Source organism: Rhinatrema bivittatum, chromosome 3 (genome assembly GCF_901001135.1).
Source record: "Rhinatrema bivittatum chromosome 3, aRhiBiv1.1, whole genome shotgun sequence".
Lineage (NCBI taxonomy): Eukaryota > Metazoa > Chordata > Amphibia > Gymnophiona > Rhinatrematidae > Rhinatrema > Rhinatrema bivittatum.
The window spans coordinates 367,355,267-367,372,711 of NC_042617.1; the positions used below are offsets into that span (position 1 = coordinate 367,355,267).

Consider the following 17,445-nt stretch of genomic DNA (forward strand, 5'->3'; position numbering starts at 1 on the left):
TAGAGCAGGGAGCCCAACGAGCTCGATGCCGAAGCACTGGAGTCTTGGGTAGGCAGGGTTATAAAGGCACATCCAAGACATAGAGCAGATGGATTGGGCCAGCCAGGAGAGCCTGCTCTTGAAGGACCCCTGGTGGTGAGGCGGTTGCACAGCAGCCATAGCCGTAACAGTACCCCCCCCCACTCTAAGGCCTCCCCCTCCTCCTGGGTCCCAACTCTGCAGGGGGTACTGACTGATAATAAAGTTAGACCCCTCCTGGGGTGGCATGGTAATTTTCAACCCCTCCTGAGTTGCAGTGGCAGGTTCATTCCCTTCCTGAGGTAGCGAGGTGGGCTCAACCTCTTCCGGAGCTGATGCAGCGATTTCACTCCCCTCCTGGGGAGAAGTGAAGAATTCTACCCTGTCCTGGGGCGGCAAAACAGCCTCAAACCCTTCCGGGGGGGGCAACCAGGCAGTCTCTAACCCCTCCTGGGGTAATGTGATGAATTCTACTCCTTCCTGGGGCGACCAAGCAGTCTCTGACTCTTCCTGGGGTGACAAGGCAGTCTCCGACCCCTCCAGAGGCGGCAGCAGGGCCGGTTCGGACCCCTCCAGGGGCGGCAGCAGGACCAGTTCGGACCCCTCCAGGGGCGGCAGCAGGGACTGGTTTGAACCCCTCCAGGGGCGGCAGGAGGGACTGGTTTGAACCCCTCCAGGGGCGGCAGCAGGACTGGTTCAGACCCCTCCAGGGGCGGCAGCTGGGCCGGTTCAGACCCCTCCAGGGGCGGCAGCTGGGCCGGTTCAGACAGCAGGGTAATGGAATCTGTTATGGATGGTTCACCAGTAGTGGGAGTACTTGTGATGGAACGAAGGGAGGATAAAGACTGGATGGCTAAGGACTTGGTAAGCAGAGATGGATCTTTGGAGCCTAGATCATGATTCCCTGGTTCTGAAGGGTGGACAGGCAGCTTGTTAAAAGAACAGGCAGCTCTGGAACGTCTTGAGGCACTTTTCGTTAGTCGTGACCAGGCTGCAGCTGAGGGAAGCAGAGCTCTGCTCGGGTTAATTAGCTTTCTCTGCTTTAGGAGAACTTGTTCCTGAAACCCCAGTATGGCAGTCACCGGAGCCTTCTTGTCCAGGTGAGTTTTGGGGCTTTCTAGAAGATAACTTGTGCTTTTAGGAGAAATTTTCTGTAGGGTTTCATGAAGTAATGTGTTGTCAATAGTCCGAACCTTCTTAGTTGGGCCAGAAGCAGAATGCAGGGTAGTTGAGCTGACTGTTTTTCCTAATGAAACAGCTGGTCCTAGAGCTGAGCAACAGGGGCAATGTTTGCCTGGAGATAATAGGCTTGGGATACACGCACACTTCCACCATCCAGGCTTAGGAGTAGAACAGTTCAAACATTCCTGGTAGACAGAAACATTTCTTTTGTAGCAGTTACTGCAGGTCCAATGTTCCTGATCTGCAAGCTGACAGGCTAGACAGTTCTGGTAGCTTGGGTAATTTAAGGTCTGACAGGAATTGCAGGTATAAAACCTTTGAGTCTGAGGCATGTCGTGGTTTGAGAGAAAAAAACCCTGTGTCAACCCGGTTGAACTCTGTGTCAACCGGGTTGACACAGAGTTCTATCTCGCTCTCTGGAGGGTGGCTTCGCCATACTGTTACGTTTGGGCAGTGATCCGGTGTAGTGAACACCACCTTCAGGAGTGACTCCAGGTGGAGAGAGACTGAGATAGCTGGAAGGTCTCTGATGATGGCTGGGAAGGAATGTGATGCAGCAGGAGTGTATGGAACTGGGCGATGGCTGTGATATATGGAGCAGAGTACTGGCTGGGAACAAGGTCAGGGTCCAGGCAGGGTCAAGGCAGGTGGCGGGCAACAGAGTCAAAGTCCAGGCAGGGTCAAGGCAGGTGGCAGGCAACAGAGTCAAGGTCCAGGCAGGGTCACAAGAACCTTATAGCAAGACAGAGAACCCGAAGGCCACACACACACACGACAAGGCAGAGAGTCCGAAGGCCACGCACACACAGCAAGGCGGGAGACCCGAAGGCCATGCACACACAGCAAGGCAGGAGACCCGAAGGCCATGCACACACAGCAAGGCAGGAGACCCGAAGGCCACACATACACAGCAAGGCAAGGCAGAAGACCCAAAGGCCACACACACAGAGCAAGGCAAGGCAAGGCAGAAGACCCGAAGGCCACACACACACACAGCAAGGCAAGGCAGAAGGCCCGAAGGCCACACACACACAGCAAGGCAAGGCAGAAGACCCAAAGGGCACACACACACACACACAGCAAGGCAGGAGACCCGAAGGCCACACACACACAGCAAGGCAAGGCAAAAGACCTGAAGGCCACACACACACAGCAAGGCAAGGCAAAAGACCTGAAGGCCACACATACACAGCAAGGCAAGGCAAGACAAGACAGATAACCCGAAGGCCACACACACAGCAAGGCGGGAGACCCGAAGGCCACGCACACACAGCAAGGCAGGAGACCCGAAGGCCATGCACACACAGCAAGGCAGGAGACCCGAAGGCCACACACAGCAAGGCAAGGCAGAAGACCTGAAGGCCACACATACACAGCAAGGCAAGGCAGAAGACCCGAAGGCCACACACACACAGCAAGTCAAGGCAAGGCAGAAGCCCCAAAGGCCACACACACACAGCAACGCAAGGCAGAAGACCCAAAGGCCACACATACACAGCAAGGCAAGGCAAGGCAGAAGACCCGAAGGCCACACACACACAGCAAGGCACGGCAGAAGACCCGAAGGCCACACATACACACAGCAAGGCAAGGCAAGGCAGAAGGCCTGAAGTCCACACACACACGGCAAGGCAGAAGACCCAAAGGCCACACATACACAGCAAGGCAAGGCAAGGCAGAAGACCCGAAGGCCACACACACACAGCAAGGCAAGGCAGAAGGCCCGAAGGCCACACACACACAGCAAGGCAAGGCAAGGCAGAAGGCCCGAAGGCCACACACACACAGCAAGGCAAGGCAAGGCAAGGCAGAAGGCCCGAAGGCCACACACATGCAGCAAGACAAGGCAGAAGGCCCGAAGACCACACACAGCAGGGCAAGGCAGAAGGCCCGAAGGCCCACTCACAGCAAGGCAAGGCAGAAGGCCCGAAGGCCGCACACAGCAAGGCTAGAGCAGGAAGCTCAACGAGCTCGATGCCGAAGCACTGGAATCTTGGGTAGGCAGGGTTATAAAGGCACATCCAAGACATAGAGCAGATGGATTGGGCCAGCCAGGAGAGCCTGCTCTTGAAGGACCCCTGGTGGTGAGGCAGTTGCACAGGAGCCATAGCCGTAACACCTATCTCAAATCTCTCCTTCATATCCAAGATCATCGAGAAACACGTGAATATCCAACTATCCAAGCACCTAGAAAGTCATAACATCCTTTTCCCCAGCCAACATGGCTTCAGAAAATCCCTAAGCACCGAGACCCACCTCTTATCACTCACAGACACAGCACTAAGAGGCATCGATGCTGGTCACTTCTACCTTCTCATCCTACTGGACATCTCCGCTGCCTTCGACACCGTGAACCATGACATACTCATGACACGACTGGTGGAGATCGGCCTAAGTGAAAACACCCTCAGTTGGTTCCATTCATACCTATCCAACAGATCCTACAAAGTTCACCTCAACAACTGTGAATCAGAACAACACCCACTCACCCATGGAGTTCCACAAGGATCCTCCCTTTCATCAACCCTGTTCAATATATACATGCTCCCGCTCTAAATTCCTCTCCAGCATAAACCTCATCTTCTACATCTACGCAGACGACGTCCAGATTCTGCTGCCCATCAAAGAAAGCCTTACCAACGCCATCGCACTCTGGGACACCGTTGCCACACGAATAAAGAACCTTCTCTCCAGATATCCCTCACCCTCAACCACAAAAAAACTGAAATTCTACACATAGCAAACAAACCCCCCACCAAAACCAACAAAGACATCGCCTCCAGCCAACCAGACTCTCTGCTCATCAGTGAGGTCAGAGATCTCGGCATCACCCTGGACTCCGATCTCAACATGAAAAAACACATCAGCACGACAATCAAAGAGGGCTTCTACAAACTACAAGTCCTCAAAAAACTCAAACCACTACTTTTCCACAATGACTACTGCACAGTACTCCAATCCCTCATTCTATCCAAGTTGGATTACTGTAACTCCCTCCTCCTCGGTCTGCCCGCCTCTACCTTAAAACCCCTCCAGCTGCTCCAAAACGCAGCAGCCAGATCTCTCACAAACACCAACCATTCTGAACACATCACCCCAATACTAAAACAACTCCACTGGCTCCCCATATCACACAGATCACAATACCAAATTCTTACCATACTTCTCAAAACCATCAACAACCAAAATATCAAGTGGGCCAACGACCCTCCCCAACCACAACACTACCACAAAAACCTGCGATCTCAAAACCCGGGCCTACTCATAATACCCCACACTAAACTAGCACACCTCTCCTCCACCAGACAACGCACTCTCTCTGTAGCGGGCCCCACCCTTTGGAACAAACTCCCCCCCCCCCCCCCCCACCTCAGACTGGAACCCTCCATCCACTCATTCAAAAAGAAACTGAAAACATGGCTATTCCTCAAAGCCTACCAACACACACCCTACCCCCCCCCCACCTCCTTAGCCTACCATCACACAGTCTACACCCCTCCCCTCCCCCCACCCCACCCCCCACCTCTTCCATCTTTCCTTATAGCGCACATCTTAACCTTGAACTTCCCTCTCAGCAGAGTTACTTCATAAGCTCTCTTTTTGCAAACATTGTACATCCGGCCTCCAACATTGAGCCACTTCACCACACTAACAATTCCTTAACATCTACAATTATTCTTGTTAATTGTTATTCTTGTTACCTACTCTTCTTCTTGGGTTAATGCGAAAAAAATTAAGTTACAATGTTAATGCGAAAATAAGTTACAATGTCACAATGTTATAATGTTTTAATGTAAAATAGTCCGACCTCTAGTCATACTATTCCATTTGTTTTGATGTGAACCGATGTGATGTACACCAACGAATGTCGGTATATAAAAGCAATAAATAAATAAATAAACAAATCTCAGAGACATGCTGGAAGGAGAACAACCAATGGGATAGTGCTATACCGGGGTACAAACTATATCGCAATGACAGAGAGGAGCACCCGGGAGGCGGTGTGGCGATTTATGTCCAGGATGGCATAGAGTCCAACAGGATAAATATCCTGCATGAAACTAAATGCACAATTGAATCTTTATGGGTAGAAATCCCTTGTGTGTCGGGGAAGAGAGATAGGAGTATACTACCGTCCACCTGGTCAAGATGGTGAGACGGACAGTGAAATGCTAAGAGAAATTAGGGAAGCTAACCAAATTGGTAGTGCAGTAATAATGGGATACTTCAATTACCCCAATATTGACTGGGTAAATGTATCATCAGGACACGCTAGAGAGATAACGTTCCTGGATGGAATAAACGATAGTTTTATGGAGCAATTGGTTCAGGAACCGAGGAGAGAGGGAGCAATTTTAGATCTAATTCTCAGTGGAGCACAGGATTTGGTGAGAGAGGTAACGATGGTGGGGCCGCTTGGCAATAGTGATCATAATATGATCAAATTTGAATTAATGACTGGAAGAGGAACAGTATGCAAATCCACAGCTCTCGTGCTAAACTTTCAAAAGGGAAACTTTGATAAAATGAGAAAAATTGTTAGAAAAAAACTGAAAGGAGCAGCTACAAAAGTAAAAAGTGTGCAAGAGGCGTGGTCATTGTTAAAAAAATACCATTCTAGAAGCACAGTCCAGATGTATTCCACACATTAAGAAAGGTGGAAAGAAGGCAAAACGATTACCGGCATGGTTAAAGGGGAGGTGAAAGGAGCTATTTTAGCCAAAAGATCTTCATTCAAAAACTGCAAGAAGGATCCAAGAGAAGAAAATAGGATAATGCATAAACGTTGGCAAGTTAAATGTAAGACATTAATAAGACAGGCTAAGAGAGAATTTGAAAAGAAGTTGGCCATAGAGGAAAAAACTCACCGTAAAAACTTTTTAAAATATATCTGAAGCAGAAAGCCTGTGAGGGAGTTAATTGGAACATTAGATGATCGAGGGGTTAAAGGGGCACTTAGGTTAAAAAGCCATCGCGGAAAGATTAAATGATTTCTTTGCTTCGGTGTTTACTGAAGAGGATGTTGGGGAGGTACCTGTACTGGAGAAGGTTTTCATGGGTAAAGATTCAGATGGACTGAATCAAATCACGGTGAACCTAGAAGATGTGGTAGACCTGATTGACAAACTGAAGAGTAGTAAATCACCTGGACCGGATGGTATACACCCCAGAGTTCTGAAGGAACTAAAAAATGAAATTTCAGACCTATTAGTAAAATTTTGTAACCTATCATTAAAATCATCCATTGTACCTGAAGACTGGAGGATATCTAATGTAACCCCAATATTTAAAAAGGGCTCCAGGGGTGATCCGGGAAACTACAGACCGGTTAGCCTGGCTTCATTGCTAGAAAAATAGTGTAAAGTGTTCTAAACATCAAAATCACAGAACATATAGAAAGACATGGTTTAATGGAACAAAGTCAGCATGGCTTTACCCAAGGCAAGTCTTGCCTTACAAATCTGCTTCACTTTTTTGAAGGAGTTAATAAACATGTGGATAAAAGTGAACTGGTAGATATAGTATACTTGGATTTTCAGAAGGCATTTGACAAAGTTCCTCATGAGAGGCTTCTAGGAAAAGTAAAAAGTCATGGGATAGGTGGCGATGTCCTTTCGTGGATTGCAAACTGGCTAAAAGACAGGAAACAGAGAGTAGGATTAAATGGACAATTTTCTCAGTGGAAGGGAGTGGGCAGTGGAGTGCCTCAGGGATCTGTAGTGGGACCCTTACTTTTCAATATATTTATAAATGATCTGGAAAGAAATACGACGAATGAGGTAATCAAATTTGCAGATGATACAAAATTGTTTAGAGTAGTTAAATCACAAGCAGATTGTGATAAATTGCAGGAACACCTTGTGAGACTGGAAAATTGGGCATCAAAATGGCAGATGAAATCTAATGTGGATAAGTGCAAGTGATGCATATAGGGAAAAATAACCCATGCTATAGTTACACAATGTTAGGTTCCATATTAGGTCATAATGGATAACACATTGAAATCGTCGGTTCAATGTGCTGCGGCAATCAAAAAAGCAAACAGAATGTTGGGAATTATTAGAAAGGGAATGGTGAATAAAACGGAAATTGTCATAATGCCTTCGTATCGCTCCATGGTGAGACCGCACCTTGAATACTGTGTACAATTCTGGTCGTCGCATCTCAAAAAAGATATAATTGCGATGGAGATGGTACAGAGAAGGGCTACCAAAATGATAAGGGGAATGGAACAGCTCCCCTATAAGGAAAGACTAAAGAGGATAGGACTTTTCAGCTTGGAGAAGAAACGGCTGAGAGGAGATATGATAGAGGTGTTTAAAATCATGAGAGGTCTAGAACAGGTAGATGTGAATTGGTTATTTACTCTTTCGGATAATAGAAAGACTAGGGGGCACTCCATGAAGTTAGCATGTGGTACATTTATAACTAATTGGAGAAAGTTCTTTTTCACTCAACGCACAATTAAACTCCGGAATTTGTTGCCAGAGGATGTGGTTAATGCAGTTAGTATAGCTGGGTTTAAAAAAGGATTGGATAGGTTCTTGGAGGAGAAGTCCATTACCTGCTATTAATTAAGTTGACTTAGAAAATAGCCACTGCTATGACTAGCAACGGTAACATGGAATGACTTAGTTTTTGGGTACTTGCCAGGTTCTTATCATCTGGCTTGGCCACTGATGGAAACAGGATGCTGGGCTTGATGGACCCTTGGTCTGATCCAGTATGGCATGTTCTTATGTTCTTATGTAGAATGCTTCCTGTTGTTCCCTGGTAGCTTGCTCTTGTTTGTTTCATTCACAGGCGGTTGATGACTGGAATGATTTACAGGGCAATTATAGAACCCGCCACCAACTTCTTAGCAGATGCAGGCTGCGATTTGGTCTGCACCTCAACCTGAGGAGTGGCTTTGGTAATAGCAGCCAGACGCTAGTTATGGCTGAGGAATTGATTGCCGATGCGATCTCCAAGGCTAACCTTACGAAATTGCCTTTTAAAGGCTCACTCTTGTTTGGGAGCGAGTTGGAGAAGCTGGCCAGTAAGTGAAGTAAATTTCCAGTTCCTCGGTTGCTAGAAGATAAGAAGCAGTTGCTGTACTCCATTGGTATGAGGGTTTGTTTCAGAGGTTCCAAGCATTTTAAACCCTAAAGAGGGACAACCTTTCAGAGATCTATGCTTTTTGGAAGGTCTCAGTCCTTTCATCCCAGACAGCTAGTGCATCTCCCAACCCTCCCAATGAAGGTTTGTCGACCCACCCCGGGAACAGGAAATATAGGGACGCCTCTCTCTCTCTTATCAGAGGTGGGTTGAGATCACACCGGTTCAGTGGGTCCTGGAATTTATATGAGAAAGATATGCTCTGGATTTTCTCAATGTTCCTTAGGACATGTTCATTGTATCTCCCTACTTCTCCCCACAGAAGAAGTAGGCGGTGGAGTGTACACTGTCAAGGCTCCTTAGTCTGAAGGCTGTGGTTCCGGTACCCACGTTTCAAGAAAATAGGAGGCTGAGAAGTGGGAGAGCCTTTTAATTTTGGAATTGCCTGTCTCACCCGGGGTAAGGAGAGCGCGAACCAGCCCTGGTAAATTTCCTCTCCGACGCTTCCTGCTTGTGACGTCATCGGGGAGGGACCCGCTGGAGGTATAAAAGCTGGTCCCCCGTTCCATTTCATTGAGGCTGAGAAGTTGGAGAGCCTTTTAATTTTGGAATTGCCTGTCTCACCTGGGGTAAGGAGAGCGCGAACCAGCCCCGGTGAATTTCCTCTCTGACGCTTCCTGCTTGTGACATCATCTGGGAGGGACCCGCTGGAGATAAAAGCCGGTCCTCTAGCAGCGTGCAGCTGACGCCGGCGTGCCGCCCAAGCCGCGCACGCCTAAGGGGCGCTTGGCTTTGTTGAGGCATCGCAAGACTTTTTCCTTCGTACAGTGAGTAATACTTAACTATTTATCGACCACCTTGGCCTCCAATTAAGAGATAGCAGTAAATTTAAAGGTGAAGTGAAAAAACATATTTACAAGTTTCTAACTGTATAAATGCCACACACAAAGCGTAAGGCAAAGGTAAGGGAGATGGTTTCTTCCTCACCCTTGTCTACGCCTACGCAGTTGCAGATACCGGATTTTTTCACTTTATCATCTGGAAATTTACCAGGAGACCCAGCCGCAGAAGGATCCGATATGGAGCGGATTTCGGATCCTCAGTCTGAAATAACTTTGAGTCCTGGTGCACCAAGCCACCCTCCCCTCCACATAATTTGCCATCAGACTTTTTAAAACTAGGATCAGCTTTGGAAGGTTTTGGAGAGGAACCATACCTACTGAGGGGCAACTGGTTACAAGAGAAGAAAAGGAGTTAGGGCTTCCCCTGGATGAACCTAAAGAAATGACATTGTCTTCACTATGGACTGCTATAAAGTCCCTGGAAACAGCGATTATTAAGTTAACTAATGTTACAGTAGATTCAAATAAACGTTTTGATAATATTGAGCTCTCTCTTGGTAAGAAACAGGAAAAAATTGAACAAATGGAAACTAGATTGGTTAAATTAGAAAATTGGCAGCAAAAATTTGCTAAGGCAGAGATACTCTATGAAAAAAAGTTTGAAGGGATTGAAAATTCCTTGAAATATTTAAATTTAAGAGTACTTAATTTTCCAAGGCAAGAATTAATCTCTGCTTATGATATGTTTAGAGAATACCTAATGCAAATATTAAAGATGCCAGTAAAGTCTTTACCTGTTTTATCAAAAATTTATTATGTGTTACCAAGAGATAAAACAGATGAAAAGAATAAATTCGTAGAAGAACAGATTAACCTTTCAGCAATAATTGAGTCTTCTGTAGAGACGGTAATATCAACTAGGAACGATATGCATATTTCATTTACTTTCGCATCCGATAGGGAGACTGTATTGAGGCTTTATATGAAAAATCGTCTTGCCTTATTTCATGGTGAAAAAATACGTATATATCCTGATTTTTGTAGATCGACACAGGATAGGAGATGAAAATTCTTAAATTTGAGAACAGAGGTTGAGTCCAAGGGTGGGAAAATGTTGCTAAAGTTTCCCTGTAAATGTGAAATTGTATGTAATAATCAAAAGTACATTTTCTTTGAAGTGTCACAACTCCGAGCCTTCCTTGATTCTTAGTCCCCTAAAATAGTAGCTATGGAGTCTAGTGCTAGTAGAGAGATCTAGATGAAACCTTTAGTTTTCAATTGTAATAGGAGTTTTTTCCTAATTGTCCTTAAACCGCTCTTTTTTCCTTTTACTGCTAATATCTCTTAATAATTTTCCTGATATCTCATGTTATATTTATTATGCAATTATTTTAGTTTTGTTTCTTTTTTTGTGATTACTAAATAGTAACAATAACAACTGATCTTTAAACTATTGTATTTGTTTTGAATAAGCATAAATAAAAAATTTTTAAAAAAAAGAAAATATGGGTCAATATTCCATCCTGGATCTCAAAGGGGTTAGCCGCCATTTGCAGGTGACTCATTTTTGCAAGGAAACATTGCGCTCAGTGATAATGGCCATGCAGTCGGTGGAATTTCTGACTTCCTTGGATCTGTCCGAGGCGTACCTCCATATTCCTGTCTGATTGGAGCACCAACATTTTCTGTGTTTTGTGGTGTTGGAGTGCCATTATAAGTTTTGGGCGCTGCTCCCAGATCTTTTTTTGGCGTCAAAACTGAGAAAGGATGGGATCCTAGTTCACCCAGTACAGGATCCTATCCTGTATTTAGACGACTGGTTGATTCAGGCCAAGTCTCTGGAAAAGAGCCGTCTGCTGACCAGCAAGGTGATCTCCTTGTTACAGGAGCTTGGTTGGGTGGTGAACCTAACCAAGAGCAGTTTTCAGCCATCTCAGTGGTTGGAATATCTAGGTGTGCAATTTGACACAAAGCAGGGCAAAGTTTTTCTATCAGAAACTCGTATTCAAAAGTTGATGTCTCAGGTGTGTCTCTTCCTGAGCACTATATGCCTGACTGTGTGGTCCTATCTACAGGTACTCAGGTTGATGGAGGCAACCCTGGAAGTGGTGCCATGGGCGAGGGCGCATATGTGTCCTCTTCAGTCCTCCCTGCTGTCTCGTTGGAACCCGCAGTCTCAGGACTGTTTGATTCAGCACCACCTGCCAATTGATGTCTGCTCTCGCCTCCAGTGGTGGTTTCAAGTGGATCATCTGAGAAAGGGAGTTTCCCTGACGTCACCGGACTGGTTGGTACTCATGACAGATGTGAGCCTCCAAGGTTGGAGAGTTCACTGTCAGGAACTAACTGCGCAAGGGTGCTGGAATACAGAGGAGTTGCTCTGGAACATTAATCAGCTGGAAGTCTGGGCGTTCTGGTTGGCATGCTTGCAGTTCAGCAGCAGGCTGCAGGGTCGAACGGTCAGAATAATGTCGGACAATGCCACAACGGTGGCTTACATCAGTCAGCAGGGAGGAACCAAGAGCCAGCAGGTATTGCAGGAGATAGACCAACTTATGTAATGGGCAGAAATGCATCTTCTGGTGATTTCGGCATCGCACATTGCGGGAACAGACAATATAAGAGCAGTCTTTCTCAGCAGGGAGAGTCTGGACCCAGGAGAATGGTTATTGTTGGACAAGGCGTTCCAGCTGATAGTGGATCGCTGGGGCCTTCCATTTCTAGACCTGCTGGCGAGTCGCACAATTCCTTGATTTTTCAGTTTTAGGAGAGATCCGAAGTCCTTAGGTATCGACATTCTCATGCAGGTTTTGCCAGAAGACAAGCTGCTGTACACCTTTCCCCCATGGCCCTTGCTGGGCAGAATAGTTCAAAGGATCAAAGGCCACAGGGGGATGGTACACTTAGTGGCACTGGATTGGCCCAGAAGACTATGGTATGCCAATCTGCAAAGACTGCTGATAGAAACCCCCTTCATCTTCCGCCACACAGGAATCTGTTGCAGCAGGGACCTGCCTTAACGAAGATCTGACTCAGTTTTGTCTTACAATATAGCCTTGAGAGGGCTCGCTTGTTGAAGCATGGACATTCTTCTGTGGTAATTGCCACCTTGCTATAAGCATGAAAGTTCTCCACTTCTTTAGCCTATGTGTGGGTTTGGTGAGAGTTTGAGGCTTGGTGTGAAGATCGAGGGATTCTTCCTCGTTCAGTTAAGATACCGCTCATTTTGGAATATTTGCAGGATGAGTTAAATAAAGGGTTGGCCCTTAATTCTTTGAAGGTATAGGTTGTGGCGCTTGCCTGTTTCAGGGGCCTAATGAATGGTGAATCCTTATTGTCTAATCCTGATGTGTCCCGTTAGGGTGAGGGGAGTGAAACATCTTTGTCCTCCCTTGCAGTTACTGGTTCCTTTGTGGAGTCTTAACCTGGTGTTGGAATTCTTGGCAGGCCCTACGCTTTGACCACTTTGTAATCTTTCCTTGTGGTTACTGACCTTGAAAACAGTGTTTCTGGTGGTGATTTGTTCTGCATGCCGAGCTGCAGGCCTTGTCATGCTGGGAGCTGTTCCTTCGGGTGATTCCAGAAGCAATATAGCTGCATACTGTTCCTTCTTGCCTAAAGTGTTCTCAGATTTTCACTTGAAACTGTCCATTTCCTTGCCATCCTTCGATAAGGAAAGAGATGTGGAGGAATATCACCTTGGCTTCCCTTGAATGTCAAGAGACATGTGATGTATCGAGGTTTCTAAACCTTTCTGAAAGATGGATTGCCTGTTTGTCCTTCATGGTGGAGGAAAACAGGGTGAACCATCTTCGTGGGCTACAATAGCTCACTGGATTAATGAGGTGGTCACGGATGCTGAAAAGCCATTGCCTACTCAAGTTAGAGCTCATTCCACTAGGGCTCAGGCAGTGTCATGGGTGGAGGTTAGCTTGTTATTTCCCATTGACATTTGCTGAGCTGCAATGTGGTCCTCCTTACACACCTTTTTCAGATATTATTGTCTGGATGTGTAGGCTCGGGAGGACACAGCCTTTGCACGTGCGGTGCTGACTGGACTGCGGGCAGCCTCCCACCCTATTCGGGAGTACCTTGGGTATATCCCACTGTCCTGAATCCATCTGTCCACATGCTAGGAAATGAGAAATTACTACTTACCTGATAATTTCCTTTTCGTTAAGGTGGACAGATGGATTCAGCTTCCCAACCTCGGCTGCTGAATGATTGTGTTAATGGTCCTCCTGTGGGGCTATATGTAAGTGTTCATCCAGTCCCTAGATTGGTGTACATACGTTCCTTGCTTGAGTTCAGTGTTTCTTGTTGGTTGAGTACAGAAATGGTTGCCTGTTTTTATTCAAGTTTTGCTAGTCTATCCACAGTTGCTTTTGAAGAGAATACTGGCAGGCTGATGTCAGTGCAGGACTATATATACTGTGATGTCAGTTTGCTCCGTCCCCATCTGCTGGTAGAGGAGCATAACCCATTGGACCTGAATCCATCAATCCACCTTAAGGAAAAGGAAGTTATCAAGTAAGTAGTAATTTCTCATTGAGAACAGTGTGAGTATGCTCATATCTCCTGGAACGCTTATAAACACTTTTTTCACAAAAAGAGCGGGGCATGGGCGGGCCCAGTCTGTACCATGAAGTCTGTGTGTAAGTCTTTGTGTGCACAAGCACCTGCCAGGGTCCCCGTAGTCAGCAGGGTTTTAAGGGTTGGGGCTAATAGGATAAAAGAGAGGCGAATTAGCTAGGGAGGTTAGTATGTCCTCTCCTTTACTGGGGCGAACTGGGAAAAGAGGTAATTGCGTCGGCATGCATGTCTTTTAAATTTCCCCCATTTACTCGACTGAGGTGGCATTTGCATACACATATGCGGGTCAATATGAAATCGTGCGTACATGTACGTGCGAATAGCCGATTTTAAAACACGCGCACATATAGATGCCTTTATGCACATATATTTTAAAATCGCTGCATCCATGTGCGTGAGCTGGCAAACACACACACATGTGCACCCTCGCACGGGTCTTAAAATTTACCTCTTATTCAGTTATTTATCCTATCAGCATTTTTACTGAGGTCTCATTCAAATAAAGGGAGACAAGCCCTTCACTCTTTGGATTGCAAGACAGCTGTTGTTTGCCACTTGGAGAAGACTAAATACCTTACAAATTCCATCTAACTCTTTGTTTCTTTTTGCTCTAATAAGACTGGGATAACCGTATCAAAGATCACTCTGATTAAATAGCAGAGTGCTTATCTTTCACTCATTCCCAAGAGGATTTGACCTTAGAAGGGTTTCAAGGCTCATAATGTGAGGGCCATGGTTGTGTCTGTGGCCCATCTTAGGTCGACTTCAATTGAAAAGAATTCCACACATTCACATCTCATTATTGCTTAGACCATGATTCCTGACACAAAAACAGATTTGAGTAGTCTGTTCTTCAAAGTCTCTTTGAGGGTTAGAGCCCTATTCCAGCCATACTAAGGCCTTTTTTATTATTTCCACTTGTCCTTCCATTGAAGAATTAAAAGTGAGTGCTAACTGCCAAAATATAGTTGACCTGTCCTGTAGATGGGTTACTGTTATGTCTTTCCCTTTTTTATTTAGCCCTTAGTTAAGGAGTTCCAATTGTATGATGGGTAAACTTCTTGTCCTTGGAAAAAACAAAGTTTCTGCTCTGTAATAGGTGTTCTCTGAGAACAGCAGTTCACCAGTCACACAAATCCACCCTTCTCCCTTCTGAAGCTTAACTCTTTAGCTGAATGACAGGACTGAGGCATGTTGCAACGGGAACTGCCGTGCATGCGTGGTGGAGCTGAAGAATCTCCTAGAAAGCTCTGGAAGAAAATGTCTGGCTCACTGCTGTCAGGATGATGATACCTACTAGTGTGACTGGTGAACTATCTTCAGGGAATACCTATTACAGGTTAGAAATTTTGTTGTACTGCTTTTGGTTAATATGCAGTAGATGACATGCAATTAGCTAATTGACTTGAGTGGCTGAGATAAATATGCTGTTCTCTTTTTCATTACCTTAGGGAGACGAGAAGCCTGGAATGCTTGCTAAAGGTAGGAATATTAACTTGTACCTCTGAAGCAATAATTCTGTCTCTAAGAAAAAAAATAAAGATATTTGAAGTGTGTGCATGCATAATAAGTGCATTTGCAAAACAAATATGTGATGCTCGACAAAAAAAGAGTTTGAGATTGTAATGGAAAATTTCATCTGTTAATGCGATATTTCCAGATGGACAGGGTTTTCATGGCTGGAATCTCACATCAGAAAATATGTGGATAATTAATTCAATTGATTTCAAATTTTGTAAATTTGTTTTATCTATCCTTGATAACATGGGTTAATGGCTGTTTGGAGAGGTTAAGTATCTAGAAACCTTAAATTATTGCTTAAAGGAGCAGCTGGTCCCAGAACCAGGGACAGTAACTTTCAAACCAGGACATGGATGCATTTTGGTGTATGTAAGCTGGCCCGCGCCCAGGTACACAGCCATTTTATAACTTGCGCGCATGTTATAAAATAGCCTGGGCCTCCAGGAGGGGGGAGGTCTACAAGTTACGGAAAGTTAGGTGAAAAGACAATTTAAGAAAGATGTTAAGTCTCGATATATCAATTCTTCTTCAATGTTAATCTCTAACTTTCTACATGTATCGTTATAATTTTATTGTTGATATGCTGACTTTGTTTCAGTCAAGGTTGTAACCAAATTGGTTATTTATGTTTTATACTTTTGCTTAAAATTATAAAGAAAAAAAAAAAAGAAAAAAAAAATAAAATAGCCTGGGAGCGTGCGCATGTGCACACAATTTTAAGTATGCACATACCCAGGAGCATAAATAGTGTTTCTACTACGTTAGACTATTTTGAAAACCAGGGTGTGTTGACTCCATGACCAGTTTCACCAGTTCGTAAACAGTTCACCAAGTGTAGAGCTAGGTTCTCCAAACCCCCCTATTTTGTTTTGTTTTTTAATTATATATTTATTAAATTTTTGTTTGTTACATAAATAAAAAAAAAAAGAAAAAAGGTCAAATACAATCTCATAAATCCACAGCAATCAAACAAAAGGTGAATTATCTGTAATCCTTTTCAAGTCCACATCAAGAAGGATAGCTGGTATCTGATAACCTCTTGTGGCCCATTGTGGACGAGAGGCAGAAGATTACACTAGCTCAGCACACACTGCTATCTGATACCGATCCTTTAAATTATTTTCACTGTTCATTTCTTTACACCTCTTTTTAAAGTTATTTTTGTAATTTTTATATCCACCTTAAGCAATTGGGAAGGTGGTTAAATTGAAAATAAATAAATCTATGGGATACTTGCAGAAAGATCAAAAAAATAGTGGATAACTAAGAACATAAGAAATTGCCATGCTGGGTCAGACCAAGGGTCCATCAAGCCCACCATCCTGTTTCCAACAGAGGCCAAACCAGGCAATAAGAAACTGGCAATTACCCAAACACTAAGAATATCCTATGCCACTGATGCAATTAATAGCAGTGGCTATTCCCTAAGTAAATTTGATTAATAGCCGTTAATGGACTTCTCCTCCAAGAACTTATCCAAACCTTTTTTGAACCCAGCTACACTAACTGCACTAACCACATCCTCTGGCAACAAATTCCAGAGCTTTGTTGTGTGTTGAGTGAAAAAGAATTTTCTCCAATTAGTCTTAAATGTGCAACTTGCTAACTTCATGGAATGCCCCCTAGTCCTTCTATTATTCGAAAGTGTAGTCCTCTTTTAATAAAAATAAAGAATGCAATTTTAAATTTGTCTCTACAGCTTGGGAGAATGAACTTCCTAATCAGTATGGGAATTGATGAAGCAAGTTAAAATTCCATTCTATCAATCCGGTTTCAATTGATTTGAAATATTGATTAAAAGGATGCATAGGAATCTGTGTTATAGTATTTGAATTTGTAATATTTCTCCAAATTATGATTATGAGTCCAGAATTGACAACTGTAATGACTTTAAACTTCTTTAAAATATATGATCTAAAGCCTGACTGTTTTACATTCTTGTATACATAATAAATCAAGGTTTTATATTTGCTCAGTGAGAGTAAAAAGAGGAAAAGCACAGTATTACTTTGCAATACTGAGTGTGTTTTATTTCATTGGTTTTTAGTTTTGCTGCTGGACTCATTAGAATCAACAACTGAGACCCAAAAGTTTTTGGTACAACAGGGAGATGCAGCGACAGAATTTGATATACAAGGGACCAATGAAATGACAGGAACTGGTGAGATTACTTTTAAACCAATTAAAGTAG

General features: G+C 44.5%; 1 protein-coding gene across 1 annotated transcript in view; it reads left to right on the top strand.

Annotated features, from left to right (window-relative positions):
* The window catches only part of CEP162 (centrosomal protein 162), a 423,542-nt gene that overhangs the window by 156,220 nt on the left and 249,877 nt on the right, over positions 1-17,445 (top strand). The window contains 2 exon segments of the mRNA XM_029595494.1: positions 15,185-15,215; positions 17,302-17,415. Of these exon segments, the coding sequence (XP_029451354.1) occupies positions 15,185-15,215; positions 17,302-17,415 (145 nt within the window).